The sequence below is a fragment of the Gymnodraco acuticeps genome, unplaced genomic scaffold, assembly GCF_902827175.1.
Source record: "Gymnodraco acuticeps unplaced genomic scaffold, fGymAcu1.1, whole genome shotgun sequence".
In the NCBI taxonomy this organism is placed as follows: Eukaryota; Metazoa; Chordata; class Actinopteri; order Perciformes; family Bathydraconidae; genus Gymnodraco; species Gymnodraco acuticeps.
The window spans coordinates 3,866,110-3,882,354 of NW_022992126.1; the positions used below are offsets into that span (position 1 = coordinate 3,866,110).

The window sequence follows — 16,245 nt, forward strand, 5'->3', positions numbered from 1 at the left end:
ATATGTTACCATCATAATAGTAACAGCACACTTAAAGGCCTCGTAAAAATCTTAAGCTAAGTTTAGAGAAAAAAGTATATCTGTAAGAGTATAATTCAGGTATATAATACACTGTATAAAGCAATAGCATAACTTTGTGATTTATTTACCCTTAATACATACAATTTATTGTATTGTATTCAATCTCAAATAGTAAATTAATATGAAACAGTTTATACATCATTCAGATCAATAGAAGCTATGCTTGTCCTCACCTGTGGCTGGCCGAGCGAGTCCATGCTCCCTGTGTGTGCTGAGCTCACCTGGGCTTCAGGTTTAGACGTGCTACCTCCACGCAGATAGAGTTAAAGATTGGAGGTTGAGGTGCGTGGAGGGCAGAGGAGAGTGTGATGTGCACCGTTCACATCACAGAGGGAGTTCCCTCACATGGATAAGATGACCGCACCTTTCAAACCTTGCTTAGTCTTACCTTCAACTGTTAACTGTAATCTCTCTGCAGGTTGTGTTGCAATCCCCCTCACATGGTCCCTGATAAGTCCTGAGTTGGTGGTGTCTACCTTCACCTGCACCTACACTTGCTGTTATTACCAAAACGCCTGGTTTTAGGCCTGAGATTTATATAAGGTTCTATTGTTTGTTGGTCCGTTTTGCAAATATGTCCATCCATTTAAAAAACGAATTCCTGTATGGCCTTAACAAAAGTACTCCACAGCCCTCAGTGATGCTGGCTCCAGCTGGTGGTCCAATGTGAGAGGAGTGTCATCGAGAATGACTCCCTAAAGGTTTATCCTAACAGATAGACCGCATGGGGTAGTGAGGGGGTTGCCGGATGTGCACTATGTTCTATTTTGGGCACATGATGAGATTTTTTTTGGAGCCATCTATTGATTCTCTTAATACAGCTACCCATTGTTCAATACTTCCAACACATCAACGACTTACTTTTAGCCCCATCAAACTGTTGATGATGGCACAAAGAACTGAGAGGGACAAAAGTCAGCCTCGGCCACATGGAAGCTGTGACTGGAAAATGTTTGGTGAGGAAATCTACAATTCACTATGCTTTATTTGTATGAATTTATAAAGGAACTATAAAGACTATAAAGAAATTAATAAAGAAAAGAAAAAGGGAAATATTTTCTATCTTTCTGTCTCTGAGTGGTGTGCACACATACAGTCCCTATCACTGTACTTTAACATCTCAATGCACAATGGAGTTTTAAAGATGAATCCATTATTTGTTAACTATTAACGGAATGGTCAACTATTTTGATAATCCATTAATCATTTTGAGAGATCGTTTAGAAAAGCTCTTTGATTTCAGCCTTTTAAATGTAAATATATCTTGGTTTCTTACATTACATTACATTGCATTTAGCTGACGCTTTTATCCAAAGCGACTTACAATAAGTACATTCGACCAGGAAGACACAACCTTGAAGAAAACAGAATCATATAAGTACATCAGGTTTCATAGAGCCAAACATTTCAAGTGCTACTCAACTGGTTATAGATAAGCCAGTCCTTTATTAGTATATAAGTGCTCTGTTAGCAGTTATTTGTTAATAGTTCTATCGCTCGAAGTGGAGTCGAAAGAGATGAGTTTTCAGTCTGCGCCGGAAGATGTGCAGGCTTTCTGCTGTCCTGATGTCAATGGGGAGCTCATTCCACCATCTTGGAGCCAGGATAGCAAACCCACGTGTTTTTGCTGATGGGAACTTGGGTCCCCCTCGCAGCGAGGGTGCAGCGAGTCGTTTGGCTGATGCAGAGCGTAGTGCACGCGCTGGGGTGTACAGTTTAACCATGTCCTGGATGTAGGAAGGGCCAGATCCATTCGCAGCATGGTAAGCAAGTACCAGTGTCTTGAAGTGGATTCTAGCAGTTACCGGAAGCCAGTGAAGGGAGCGGAGGAGCGGAGTGGTGTGGGAAAATGTAGGAAGGTTGAAGACCAGACGAGCCGCTGCATTCTGGATGAGCTGCAGAGGTCAGATGGCACATGCAGGTAGACCAGCCAGGAGGGAGTTGCAGTAGTCTAGGCGTGAGATGACGAGAGCCTGGACCAGAACCTGCGTCGCTTTCTGTGTCAGCTGGGGACGTATCTTCCTGATGTTTTAAAGCGTGTATCTGCAGCAACGGTTTGTAGCAGCGATGTTTGCAGTGAAGGACAGGTTGTTATCTAGGATCACACCCAGATTCCTTGCAGTCTGAGTCGGGGAAACAACAGAGGTGCCGATGTTGATTGTCAGGTCATAACTCCTTTATGACAGTAAACTTGAATGTCTTTGAGTTCTGGACAAAGAAAAACATTTGAGGATGTCATTGTTGGCATTGGGAAACACCGATCAATATATGCAGAGTCCTGGAGGGATGATGTTTTGTGATGTAGGCCAACCCAAAGGTTAGAACCACCCTGGTTCCCTGGGACAAAAAGCCAATGGGGTTTTTCCATTGAATCTTATATATTTTACATAATCTTCACATATGAACACCAAATGTATAATTTCTGAAGTATAAACACGACTTTTAGAAGGTTAGAGCTACTGTATATTAAGCTCTATATTAGGCTATAAAGGAACTATGCTTCACATGACTACAACTCTACCACTACAAAGCTGAAGGCATACAAGTGTTTGATGGGTTTACATTTTAAACTTGCCTCTTTTAAGACTTGTTAAAAGATTTACATTTCTCATGTGAGGCATTTAAGACATAATTGACTCTTAGCCCAATAATTAATCACAGGTCCCCCTCTACAGTGAAAATGCAGCCAATTTTACATTTGATCGGCCCCTAAACCGCTCTAGTGTGTGAACAAAAATTAATCATAGCCCTCCTCTGTCACACACACAACCACAGATCAAACACAAATTAATTTTGTTCTAGCACTTCTTCTCATGTCATTTTGCCAGTAATATTGAATGGAGGATAACTGGGACAACAAAGGAAAATATACACCTCTATTTTTAGTTTTATCAATAAATGTAAGCCTATTGATTGTGTAGTCACTCATAATCACCCCTCTGTCTCTTCGTGCCTGCTTTGTCTAAACAGATACTTTTTTTTAGATACTATCAGCACTAGCATAAAATATTAGCTCTACTACTTTATGCAATCACATGTAAGAGGCAATCAAAGTCTTCCTTTTCAATCAGTATCAACAGCATCACCTAGACACCATACAATGCCATTACAACATTTCCTATTCCCTATTGGCAACGTCTTGACATTGTTTAGATGTAAATAACTGGAATACTATTGTTTTAATTTTAATTGTTGTCGTCATTTGTAGATGCAAAATGAATCAAACATGTTACTGCAGCACAGTGTAAGCAAAAATAGTTATGCAATTGATACTTAATGAAATGTTTTACTTATTTATGTAACTAAAGAAAGTGAATGTGTGAAATATAAAAATATAAATATAAAAATGTAAGAGAATAGTGTAAAGTAATGTATGTAATGTTATGTTATTCGTCCAGTTGTATAACTTGTGCAGCAATTAGCCTACAATGCAAAGGCTTAGTTGTTAACAATAAATACAATAGCCTATTCATAATCATATAACTTTTACTACGACTTACTATTACTATAACTATTACACTACTACTTTATATTGCCATTATTATACCAAAAAGATATTCCACTGTTATTTAGGCTACAACCACTAGATGGCCTAGGTCGAATACCTTTTCAATGAGACTATCATTTTCAAAATAAAATACCCATTTAAAAGCCCATTTGTCTAATTTATGCAATTGTTTAGGATTATGTGCATGTATAGTATGTATGATCATTTGTAAAAAAGCATGAGCTCTGAATATTTTTATGACAACAACAATTACACGCTTCACCTTCAAATTATATTGTTTAACTTCCGGGTTATGTCAGTGCTGCTATCTGGAGCAATGACATTGTACCAAACAGAGAAGCCAGACCGCCAAGTGGCTTACAGTTTGTTATTTCACATGCTTTGAAACATTAAATAGGCCCGGATATTGTCGTCAACATGTCGTCCACCACCGCAGGTTATACACAGGAGGGTACGCAAAAGGTAGCACAGGTAAACACAACCATAAACACGCGTTGGGATGCTAACGTGTTAGCTGGCTAGCTTTAACTTTGGATGAACTGCGGATAGGGTTGTCTGCTGTTGAAAGCTTATTAGTTTGTGAGGTGGGGCTGCCTATTTCGCTTGCCAATAAGCCTAGTGCGAATGAACTAACTAACAGAATTAAAGCTAACTCTGTGTGTGTGTTTATCTTCAGGAGCCTATGGGCATTTCGTACATCCCCACAACAGAGGAGAAGAGGGTGTTTAAAGAGTGCGCCCAGGAAAGCTTTTGGTACAGGTGTAAGTCTCTCTCTTTCACATACAAGACATATTAAATGTGTTATGTTGTTTTAAAAAACACAGCTAAAAGGAAATCTGTCTTCTTAAGTCTGACTTCAACATGCTTCCTTTACAGCTGTGCCCTTCTCGGTGCTCAGCATGGGTTTCACTCAAGCCCTAGTTTTCAAAGGTAATGCCATGCATAATGGAGAGGAATCAGCCTGTAAAATTATTTTAAACATACGTTACATTTTCAATGGACCCTTTTCTGTTTATTTACAGGTGCTCTGACTCCGCATCCAAAGTTTGGAAGTATACCCAAAGTCGTCTGTAAGTTCATGGTTGTTAAAGCTGGGAGATTAAACATTTTTGCATCATGTTAATGAGTGGACAAAATATTAAGAACACCTCTAACTGTAACAAATAAATAAAAGCATGAACCAACAACACAAACTACAGCCCCTAAAAAACTTGGTCTGGTGTTACTAATAAATCTATTATCAGAATCAATCCGATTATTATCCCAGTGGGACATTTGTTTTGTGAAAAATCTTAAATCTGGATCATCATCTCTCCAAAACAATTTTACTGAAAAACTGAACGTTGTAAAATCTTTAAGGTAGGAATTGACCGTGTTCGCCAAATAAACCGGCAGTTGAGTTGTTATTATTATGAAACCGGACATCCCCTCTGACTGAATTACGAAATGTTTTTACTTGTTTTGCTAGTCAATATGTGAGGACTGTCAAATAATGTTACTAGCAACTGTATCATATTCACTAACAAAACTCTTCTCAGTGATGATATCCCCTGCCCCTATTAAATGTGCCTGAATATTATATGAAAGAGCAAATAGTAATGGCCAAAATAATGTCTGATCAAGAGTGAGGTCTTAAAGAATAAAATATTTAATTAAAAAAACGTTTGCCTATCCAGTCGCTGGTGTTTGTGCCTACTTTGCTGGGAAAATGTCGTACATGAGTACATGCCAAGAGAAGTTCAAGAGCCTGGAGAACTCCCCTCTGGGAGAGGCCCTCAGAAAAGGACTGCGTCCACAAGTGTGAGTACCACACACACACACACTTACTTGTTTGTGACTATATGCTTTCATCCTCCATCTACTACTTAAATATGTTTCTGTTCTCTTCCCCAGATCCAAAGGCCCTCAGTCAGAGATGAGTGACCCAGACACCCAGTCATTTGACACCATGTTCCAGGCTACAGAAGCCCCCAGTCACGCACCTGTCGCCCAAGGTTATGACTACAATTCAGAGTCACCTGTGCTAATGGACAAAGCAGATGACTTCAGCGCTCCAGGGAGCTACAGTATGTTTTTCAGATACAGTGTAATAATTACTGTCTTTTGAAGATAGTTGTTGAAATAATCAATATTAAAGAGCATCATGATGATGAGGTTTCACATTTATAATTGATGCAAACTTGCAAAGACAATATGAGCCAAGTGTGCTTTTTCACAGATTAAATAACTGAAGAGTATTTCTTAAAGATACATTACTTAGGCTTATTGATGGCGCCAGACATTATTTTCCTCATTCTACTTAATTCCAACTATGAAAATTGTGTTTCCTACTTCTAAGTTTTACTATGTCCTAGATTACGCTTTTTGTCCCTGTCTACTGTCCCCACCACTTTCAGTTGAAGACGAAGAGCCCAGGAAGAAGCCCATCCTCTATGAGGATCTGAGGGGCAAGAACAGAGAGAACTTCGAAGTCACGCTCACTCATAAGGCTCTGCATAAACCATCACCTGATAGGGAGCCAGGGAGACCCAGGAAAGACAGTAAGCTTCTACTGCAGAGATGTTTAAAACACTTGCTGGGTTGGGATAAGACTAGGAGTTGAAATGAGTGCAGCTGTTGTTTTTAAATGATTCAGTAAAACACTAAACCCCTTCTTCTTGTGTCTCTTATGTTACAGTGAAGAAGAACATCTATGGAGATTCTTGGGAGGAATGAGTCCTTATGTGAAATGTAAGATGTAATCTGTACACTGGCATCACATATACTGCAGTATAGATGGCAGCCCAGTGGTAATTGTGTTCCAGTCTGACATGTGTCCTGAAGTTGTAGAGTTTGATATATATCTTTGCAAAACAGTCAAATAAAACAAAATACAAGAAGAAAAAAACTGTCCTCTATTCTTAGACACAAAAAGATCATATTCAAGCTATTAGAGCACAATTTGGATCGACAAAGACAGCGTTGGTTGGGTTACAACTGTTATTTTTGTAACCTATCTCAAGGGACGTATCGATTTAAAAAGTTTATAGCTTGACCACAACATCAGCAGATCATAATTAGTTTTGTCACACTATACAAGTATACCTTGTCCATAGTTTTGCCTGAAAAAAGAGAGGATGAAAACAGAAAACAAAAATCCTGCCCTCTTTAAATATACTGGATGTGTGATGTGTGTTACATATGTTTTTTTTTCTTCCAAGACGTTAAGTATTTGTACATAAATAGTACATTTATTTGTAGAAATAGTACAAAATGTTTTTTTTTTTTAAATGTATGTACAAAAGTTACACAAACTTCAAACAAATGTCATTAAAATACAAGCTTCAGACGGTCGACAAATACTGTAATACCCTACTGTAAAATCAAGCCAAAAACGAGAGACGCTGCAGGTGCCTGGCAGCAAGGCTCCTCTATATGGTTGGAACACTGTAAAGCAATTAAATAAATCATCATGCTTATAAATGAGCATGACTATGACCGTGGCCGTCACTATGGCTGTGGTTGCAGCTTTGGCCAACACTCTGCTGTGAACCATGTCCATGATTTGGCCCAGAGCTATGTGCAGAGCCTTGGGGAATAACAGGTGGTGTGAGACCGGAAAGAGCGGCAGTCGAGTTGGACCAGCCTTCATAAATATTGGCCGTCATATTGGCTGGGTTCATGCTGGACAATGGAGCATAAGCCTGGACCGGGTAGGAACCAGGGGTTGGATTGATTTGTGGAAGGAGTGTTTTCCTCCTCTCCTCTGTGGAAGCAGGGACAAACTTGATACCCCTGATGCTCCTCAACAACCGGAAAGGCATCATCTTCTCCAGAGTGCCAGCCTTTTCTGCAGATATATTCAGAAGAGAGAACCATCCCTTCCCATACATCCAACCAACCAGGATGGCAATAATGTTACAGGGGAGCACACTGTGAGGAACGACGGCAGTGGTGATTATGAGGAGCACCCAAGGCAGAGCCATGGTGGGGAAACTGACCCCACACAGGAATCCTTTAGTCATTTTTGTGTGCATGGTAGTGAGAGCCACACATGCCAGGGCCGCAGGAAGCAGCCCCTCTGCGTGACTCCGGCTGCTGTCTTCTTGCATTAGATCCAGGAAGCTGTAGAAAAAGCCTGTGGTGGTCGACAGCAGCAGGAACAAGAACAGGAAGCGAACAGTGCCAACACCTTTCTCTAGGCTGCCGCTGAGAAACACCAGAGCTGTGATGTTCACGAGGAGCTGAGCAGAGGTTTTGTGGTAAAAAGGGTACGCCAAGAGCCTTTGGAGGTGCCCATGTTGAAACACAGTAGCACCAACACTGAGCACTCCCTGCGTGAAGTTGAAATATGTTTGTATGCCGAACAAAGCACACGATAAAAGTACCACTATTACAATCCCGCTCGTGAGGTCAGGAACCAAACCTTTGAACACTTGAAAGATCCATTTAAAATGTTCATTTAGCATCATCTTGGAAAAACCACTTCAGATATCCACGGCTGATGAGCGGAAGAAAAAGTTTACCTGCGATTCGTTTGTCTTCACACTTACTAAACAGGAAGTGGCGGAACCGGTATATCCAGATTGCATTAGGGCCGATGTTTATAAAATATTTAAAATGTTCGGGCTGATATATGCCCTGATGGATAACTTAAATGTGCGAAAACAATTTTTTTAAATGGCAACACTTAAATTAAACAAACGCTGTTCGATGGCAAGCTGTTTCCAGAAGGAAGTAGACTCGCGCTGCTTCAGTGCTATGCTTGAGTGTTAAATGTAGACTTCTGGTCAAACGTTTCAAAATAAAATGTATTGACAAAGACCGGCACATTTTGTGTGAAAATTGTATTTAACTGCGTATGAAATCAAGGCATTTAAGCTGTATCTGAGTCGTAATTTAAATCAATAGCCTGTTGGGTTCCGATTCAGAATAAATGTAATGTCACATCTCTCCAACGTTCATGCCGTATTTTGAAGGATTGTTAGAACAACTTCCGGTAAGCTGTCATAAATATTATAATCATCACAATATTTACATATAACCAGTTGTATTAATATTTTCAGCGTTAAAATTGGGACAAAAAAGTTTAGTTTAATTATAAATTAATAAATTATAGCAGCAGCTGTGAAAAATAACTAAACATAATTCTACGTAAGGTACTGTATATTTTACTTGATTATTTCCTATTGAGTAAATGTAATGCTTATACTTCAAAACATGTACTTGATTTGTAAAAATGTTGAATGCAGAACACAAGATATTCTTGACATAATGCATGATTCAGGTTAAAATACTCAGCATTTCATAGACATGAGTTTATAGAAATGTGTTAAAGTAGGCCACTCATACTTACTTTGATCAGATCATATATGAATATGTCCTTCTTTCTTCTACTTTGTTATGTACCCCCAGTATTGTCAGGTTGGTTGTACACACTGTTAAAGTACATAGATATAGAGACAATGATAGAGATATGGATTTTGTTGTAAGAATTATTTTCTATATTTATAATACCTACTGAAGTCATAGTAAATAATTAAACGTAAAGTAAAAAACAGGACAAATGTTGCATGCCATAAAGCACCCTTCATTAATTTTGTTAAAAAAGGGGAAATAATCAGACGTAAGCACGTCTGTCCCATGGATGTATAATAAGGTCTGTCCCTTTATATATACAGCCTATGGTCTGTCCCCCTTCCGGTGTCTTCCGGTTACTGCGGCGGATGTTGATGTTTTGTTTCGGAGCAAAACGATGTGAACTCTTTCGTCTCCGGGACGGGTGGATATTTCTGTGCGGTTGTCTTCACGGTTCTCTGTGTACTCTTTTAACGGTACCGTTTTGCTGTTCGTCGGAATCGTGTCTGTCCCGGTGTCGGTCCCGGGAAGCGCGAGGCCGAGTTGTGCGATGATGGAGGACTTTGATGAGATCTACGAAGAGGAGGAGGAGGAAGAGGAGGACGAGGACAGGGCCGCGGAGGAGCAGCTCCTCAAGTACGCTCCGGACCCGGTGGTGGTGCGAGGGTCCGGCCACGTCACTGTGTAAGCACCCGGCGACACTTAGGGGCGCCCAGAGAGGAGTTTACCGGTACCGTTAAGAGGTCAGCAGCCGCGGTCTCCGTGGATCACTGGCTGTTAACTGAGTTAGCATGGTGACATAGCGCAGACAGCTAGCTACTAAATTAGCACCCAGCTAACTGGCTATAAGTGGTTGATTAGATTGAGCTTTCGTTTTAGCTAAAGTAGCTACATGACATATTAAATAATGACATACTTTTATTAACGTATGTTGTTGTATTTGCTATTTTCGTGTTATCTAAAGTAAAAGTATAACTACCAAAGAGCAGGGATACTTTGTTACAAGTAGCCTACAAGTACAAAAGTATTGGCATCAAAATATACTGAGGTACTAAAAGTAAAAGTTTCCATTATGCATTGGCACACCTCAGAGTTATACATGTTTTGATCATAATTATTGATGCATTAAAGTGTTTATCACAGCTGGTAAATGTGGAGCTAATTGTTGTATAGTGCAAGCTTGTGAATTTACTCCAGGTTTGACTAAAGTCTTATTTAAGTGTTGATTAGGATTCACATCATTAATCCAAATCTGCAAAGTAACTAAAGGTATAAATGAATGCAGTAGAGTAAAAGTTCATTAAACATCTGAATCAACCTCTGAATGGTAGTGAGGTATAAGTCCCTAAAAATGTAACTTTACTGGTACCCTCAATAACATTTCTGTGTAGCTAGCTACTGTGTTAAAAAAACACAAAGTTGTTGTAACAGTATTAACTGAAGGAGCACACAACGTGTTGATGATTCACTTGAAATTAAAAGTGTTCCTATCATTGTGAAGCAGAATTCACCAAGCGTTGGATTGTTCACCCACTAATAGGGAACGTGAGCTGGGTTTAGACCGTCGTGAGACAGGTTAGTTTTGTCGTTGTTCACTGCTCTCTCGCACTCCAGTGTTGATACTACATTGTATGCCACCACTCCTTTTGTTGCTCTTGTTGGCACATATGGCTGTGTAATGTAAATAACCCCTGATAGCTGCAGGCGTAAACGGCAATTTAAAATAGTGGTAGACTTAATGCCCCTTTTGTAAATGTTTATTTTAACTGCACATATTTGCCTATGTATAACTGAGTAAGGGTTTGCCTCTCTCCCACAGGTTTGGGCTTAGCAACAAATTTGAGTCAGAATTTCCTTCAGCACTTACAGGAAAGGTGAGTGTCTTGTTGTAATAAAGCATGCATATGATTCATGGAAAAATCACATTTTCACATCTAAAATATTTACCTTATATTCTACCAGCCAACACATCATACATAATATATGATGCATGTTGTTCTCTGTTGGCACAAACAGTGTTGATAGTAAACCACATAGAAATGCAGATTACATTTATGTGGTCTAGATTAAATTGATTTAGAACACTACTCAAAGCATTGCAACCCTCCATCTGAAAACACTCAATGTTACTAACTGTATGTGCACTTCCTCAGGTGGCACCAGAGGAATTCAAAGCCAGTATCAACCGTGTGAACGGCTGCCTGAGGAAGACACTGCCGGTGAATGTGCGGTGGCTCCTGTGTGGCTGCCTCTGCTGCTGTTGCACATTGGGCTTCAGTTTGTGGCCGGTCATCTGCCTCAGCAAGAGGGTGAGAAACCCATCCGTTTTGCATATCCATCAACATCATCGTGAATCTAATTCTGGAAAAAGGGATAATAATATCAAGTAATTTTCTCGTTGCCTTCCAGACAAGAAGATCTTTAGAGAAACTCCTTGAGTGGGAGAACACCAGACTTTACCACAAGGTGAGCATTGAAGGTGTACATTTCATTTGTACCCCTGTAATTATGTTGTATGTCCTTTTTGTTTTCTGTTGTTTCTGTTCTCCTTGAAAAAGAGATCGTTGATCTCAATGGGATTTTACCTGGTTAAATAAAGGCTACAAACAATGTTTTTTGTGAACTTAATATGAAATGTTATGAAAATGTCTGATCAATATTGCTCTCTGTTTGCAGTTGTGTTTGCATTGGATACTAAGCAAAAGGAAGTGTGAAACCAACAACATGATGGAATATGTAAGTATCTGTTTGAGAGACAATAATAACATATAAAACACAAGGTCTGGTACAAAGATGACATATTTTACAACTTGAAATACAGTATATATCATGGCGGCAATAAGTGTATTCTCGTCACACCAATGCAAGGTAAACTGGGAATGACCATATCCATGTCATAACGTAATCTGCTAGAGAATGTATGCTTGAATGTATTTCATTGTTTCATGAAGTGACCAGCCGAAGTTAAGCTTGGCTTTACATTTTTGCTGGAAAACCATGCATATTTTCTGAAACCTACATTGCTAATATTGGTTTGAACTTTGCCTTGCACATACAACCTATGATAAGTGGTAATTAATCACAATTTATGGGTTATATATCAAATTCCTCATGTGTTCCTCAAAGACAATCTTTCGATTTTTCCTTCCTGTCACTCTTTTTTCAAGGATGTTTCTTTTACTGAATTGTTTTCATTTTAGACTTTCTATAAATAATGAAAAATGATAATGAATAATCCACTAAATAAATACCCGGCACATTAATGTACCTGATATCATTGATGCACAACGTAAAACCTGAGATGTTAAATTGATAGCTACCTAAATTGAAACGCCATTTCCTACCACTTCTCCACCCTCTCATAGTAACAGCTTTCCCTCTTATCTCCTGCAGGTAATCCTAATAGAGTTCCTACCTAAGATCCCCATCTTCAGACCGGACTAGCCCAAGTGTGGCGGATCTTCAACCTCCACGGCTGCCCAGATCTGTCATAGAACTACAATGGCTGCCAAGCTCCTGAAGAAATTCCCTAATATTTATGTTTACAGGGTAGCATCGATTTTCCCTCTTCTCTTTTACCCGTTCTCTCGCACATAACTTCTCTTTACCCTTGTTTACAAATCCAGCATCCCAACACTTGTTAATGGATTGCATTCACCATTAAATCACGACTTAGCGAGCAAGGCACACTGTTAAGCCACGCTAGCCAGCACCAACCTGGGGATGTCAGGGGAGAACCAGCTATGGGCAGCGTTATGGATTTTGGAGCTGGAGACTGGACTCCTAAATTGAGTTCTCTGAGCTATGACTGGAATTGTGTCCCTGGTATGTTCCCAAAACTAAGCACATGGCACAGTCAGACCATGAGAAAAAACCTTCACGTTACCTACTGTCTCACCACCAAATTCACCTGCAAAAAAACACCCCAGTGCTTTTGTAAAAGTTGTTTTGGTTCTTTAGATCATTATTTAAGGCTGCGGATGCAACATAACGCACAACCTTAAAGGAACCTTCATCCAAATCAACTCTGTAGCGGACTGCCTAGTCTTACAGGAGCATGCTGGGCTCTCAAATGTCACTCCTCTTCTCCACTAGCAGACATCCTCCTGTCTCCTTTATGTCTCTGCATCACCCCTAACCCAGTGACAATCACACAGTCTGACTGTATTATCTGTGGTATGAATGGGTCTTAATGCTGAACAGTTTACCTGGAACAATTTGTCTTCAACATTATGTTTGTCCAGGTGATGGGCTGGCTGCCTAGCAACTGCTTTTAATGCGCAGTGGAACAAGTAAGCTGGTAGAAAGCCACTTGTGAAGCAGACACTTACATCTCAAGTTTTGTTTACTTAAATAGTGAAAATGAGTGAGTCAATGCTTGCAAAACTTTTCACTGTGTTATGTGTGTGTCTTTGAGAGAGAGAGAGAAACAAGCAAAAAAGAGACACATCAGACATTAAGAGAGACTATACTCTGTAAAGCAGGGTTCTTTCTTTGATGCTATTGTTTGCCATAAAACATCTTTGTTGCTTTTGTTGTACTTTATAAATGCGCGAGTGGGCATATAGTCTGTGCATTTGTGAAATGGGCCTTTTTGTTTTTTGATAAGATTTGCCATCGTTTTCTTTATGGTCACATGTCAACACTAAAGCACACAATGAGTCCTTAACACCGCCACATGGCCTCTCTTCCTTATCTGCTTCCTTGGATTACCTTTAATGAATGCTCAAGTTAAGGATGTGGCTCTTCTGAGAAAGATCATCTGTTAAGATATTATCTGACTAATACAGAGGTCTGGGGTTACCATAGGTGTTAGGTCCTCTTTATGAGGTGTTAGATAATACCAGGGTTCTGTATCATGAAGCAGGATAACTTAAATTAGCTTGATAATTGCGCTGAGTGTCACCAGACTACTCCAAAGTCAGTTAGTGGACTTCAAGCTGCAGCACTAATCAGTTTTTTCATATTCTGAAATATTCTATAAATGAAAATGGCAGAATTTTCCAGCAGCAGGCCGATGTTTTCCCTCAGGAGTAAGAGACCAATACAGAGATAAAAGAGTGCACATCTTAAACTTTGGTTCATCATTTGGCTGCAAACACGACTCCAAATGAATGCTCATGTGGCTTTTTTGGTTCGTCCTTTATCTAGCATCTCATTTATCTTACAATCATGCTTTGTGAAAAAGCTGTAATACACATTTTAAACCTTTCAATATGTATCATAAAGCACAATTTAGTTTGATGAAACATACAACCATTTATTCATAAACGATGGCATATATTTAGCGTTTCCCACTCGGCACACCTCATGATTTATTAAAACATCCACAGACTAAGATTGAGAAAGGCCACTTTGATTTAGGTCACACAGCTCCAGTGATTGTATGAGTCACTCTCAGGGGATTATACTTATAACAACATGTATTATTGGAAAATCCTACGGTCAGGATTGTTCCAGAGTTACATCAGGGGCTCCTGTACAATACTCAGATAACACATTATTGAATAATCAATAACTAATACATTTGACTGTGAAAATTGAAAAATGCCCCTTAGATAAAGAAAACTAACCTTTCTGTGGTCTTCCTATTTCATAGTAAAGGAAGCACATACTCCATGGATCCACAAAGAGTGCAGACATTGTGTTCGTTTATATGTTTAAATACACAAACATACACTATTGCCTCTGGGTAATGAAATTATATCATCAGTCACTTTCCTATATTTCTGATTGTGGTCTGTTCTATATGAATCAAGGCATAAGGCCATATGCAGATATTTGTGGTGTGAGTGCGTATGTGTGTATGCAGATTAAAATGTTCTTCGTAGATCTCAGACTGTGATTGAATTCTGCACAGAAAATGAGTCCTTTTTTATATAACCCTGAGTGGTCTGTGTGTGTGTGTGTGTGTACGAGGGAGAGAAAGATATATGTACATATGACTCATGAGCAGGTATGCAGATGTACAGTAATAAACTACCAATAAACAAGGCTATGGGCATCCAAGTCTGCGTGATTTTTCCCCCCTGCTTGTTGACATTAAAGGTCCCCTATTATACTCTTTTTCAACAATATATTATAGGTCTCACATTTATACAAAACATGCCTCTGAAGTGTTTGGCTCGAAATACCAAACAGATCATGCATGCAATAACCCCTCTGTTTCAGCTCTGTTCCAAAAGTGGTGATTCTGTTTCTGCTTTAAATGCTAATGAACTGCCACTCCCCCTGCAGAGTGTGATTGGTTTGAAAAAACACAATGTTGCTCTAGGAGGAGATTCAGGTGATAAGGTTAAAACAAAATCTTCAACTTGTACAATCGATCTTAAGTTGGCGTGACATTGAAGCAGCGACCCTGCTGTAGTTCGTTTATAGCATAACGTTAGCAATTTGCTTCTGATTAGATTTATGATTATAAAATTATAAAAGTAGGGTGGACATGTGGATATTATCCGGTTCGTTTTCCACAGACCTTATATCAAGCTAATTTCCAAAATCCTATGGAAAAATCCCATTGCTTTTTTGTCGAGTGAACCCATGCACAGCTTATTTCCGGGTAAGTCGTCATCCCTGCACCACTCTATTGGCTAATGGTTTCACAACCCAAAAAAAACATTGTGACATCACAAAGTGGCCAACATCTGCCCAGCTCATTTTCAGACAGGTTTTGATATAAATAGATCAGGACAAATCGAGAGAAAATATTTTCACCTGAAACTTTCAGAATCTCACACATAGAGGGGCCAACACATATGTATGTAAAAAAGACATGAAAAAGTGGATTTTGCATAATAGGTGACAAGGCTGGAGCCACACGAGGACGATAACGCAAACGGACCAAAATCGATATCAAAAAAATCTTCCGTCCACACGCAATAGGCACCAGAAACGTGTCCGTTCACACAGGACCGCTCGAAAGCGCTGGAGACGCTGTAGTACATATGCCGGGCCTGTAAGTGGCGCTGTACTCCTGCCACGCATGGTTTCCATGGTTGCCCGTCTGTTTATTCTCCGCTGTGGACGTTCTGGCTCTTTTTCTCCCTCCCCGAGGCAAGCGTTTGCTCCTGCTGTAAATATCTCCGGTAGTCCACCAGCAGATGAAAAACACCCGTCTTCCAACGGACGAGGGGACCGTGCGGCAGAGTTTCAGTTAGATTTTTTTCTGCCGGTCAACATGTCCGTTCAAGTTTAAATCTTCCGTACAAAATTAGAAAAGTGCCGGTCAAAGGTCTTCTTTGTTATAATTGAGCTCAAACAAATTGATAACGACTCTGTTCTCTGTATAATAATATAAGAATAATAAACGGTGGCTGCCT

The 16,245-nt window shown here is 39.7% G+C and overlaps 3 protein-coding genes across 3 annotated transcripts; 2 read left to right on the plus strand and 1 right to left on the minus strand.

Moving 5' to 3' along the window:
* Positions 1 to 3,884: 3,884 nt before the first annotated feature.
* LOC117537946 (OCIA domain-containing protein 1-like) lies at positions 3,885 to 6,476 on the plus strand. The gene is made up of 8 exons (XM_034203373.1): positions 3,885 to 4,060; positions 4,266 to 4,350; positions 4,466 to 4,519; positions 4,612 to 4,659; positions 5,266 to 5,389; positions 5,483 to 5,655; positions 5,986 to 6,129; positions 6,267 to 6,476. The coding sequence occupies exons 1-8, from the start codon at positions 4,007 to 4,009 to the stop codon at positions 6,302 to 6,304; spliced, it is 720 nt and encodes a 239-aa protein (XP_034059264.1). The 5' UTR covers positions 3,885 to 4,006; the 3' UTR covers positions 6,305 to 6,476.
* Positions 6,477 to 6,554: 78 nt separating this feature from the next.
* Positions 6,555 to 8,328, minus strand: rhbdd2 (rhomboid domain containing 2). The gene has a single exon (XM_034203372.1). It carries the CDS (start codon positions 8,038 to 8,040, stop codon positions 7,045 to 7,047), a length of 996 nt encoding a protein of 331 aa, XP_034059263.1. The 5' UTR covers positions 8,041 to 8,328; the 3' UTR covers positions 6,555 to 7,044.
* Positions 8,329 to 9,283: 955 nt separating this feature from the next.
* Positions 9,284 to 14,935, plus strand: chic2 (cysteine-rich hydrophobic domain 2). Its single transcript, XM_034203374.1, has 6 exons — positions 9,284 to 9,610; positions 10,746 to 10,800; positions 11,080 to 11,235; positions 11,336 to 11,392; positions 11,603 to 11,662; positions 12,320 to 14,935. Exons 1-6 carry the CDS (start codon positions 9,477 to 9,479, stop codon positions 12,368 to 12,370), a joined length of 513 nt encoding a protein of 170 aa, XP_034059265.1. The 5' UTR covers positions 9,284 to 9,476; the 3' UTR covers positions 12,371 to 14,935.
* Positions 14,936 to 16,245: the final 1,310 nt, after the last annotated feature.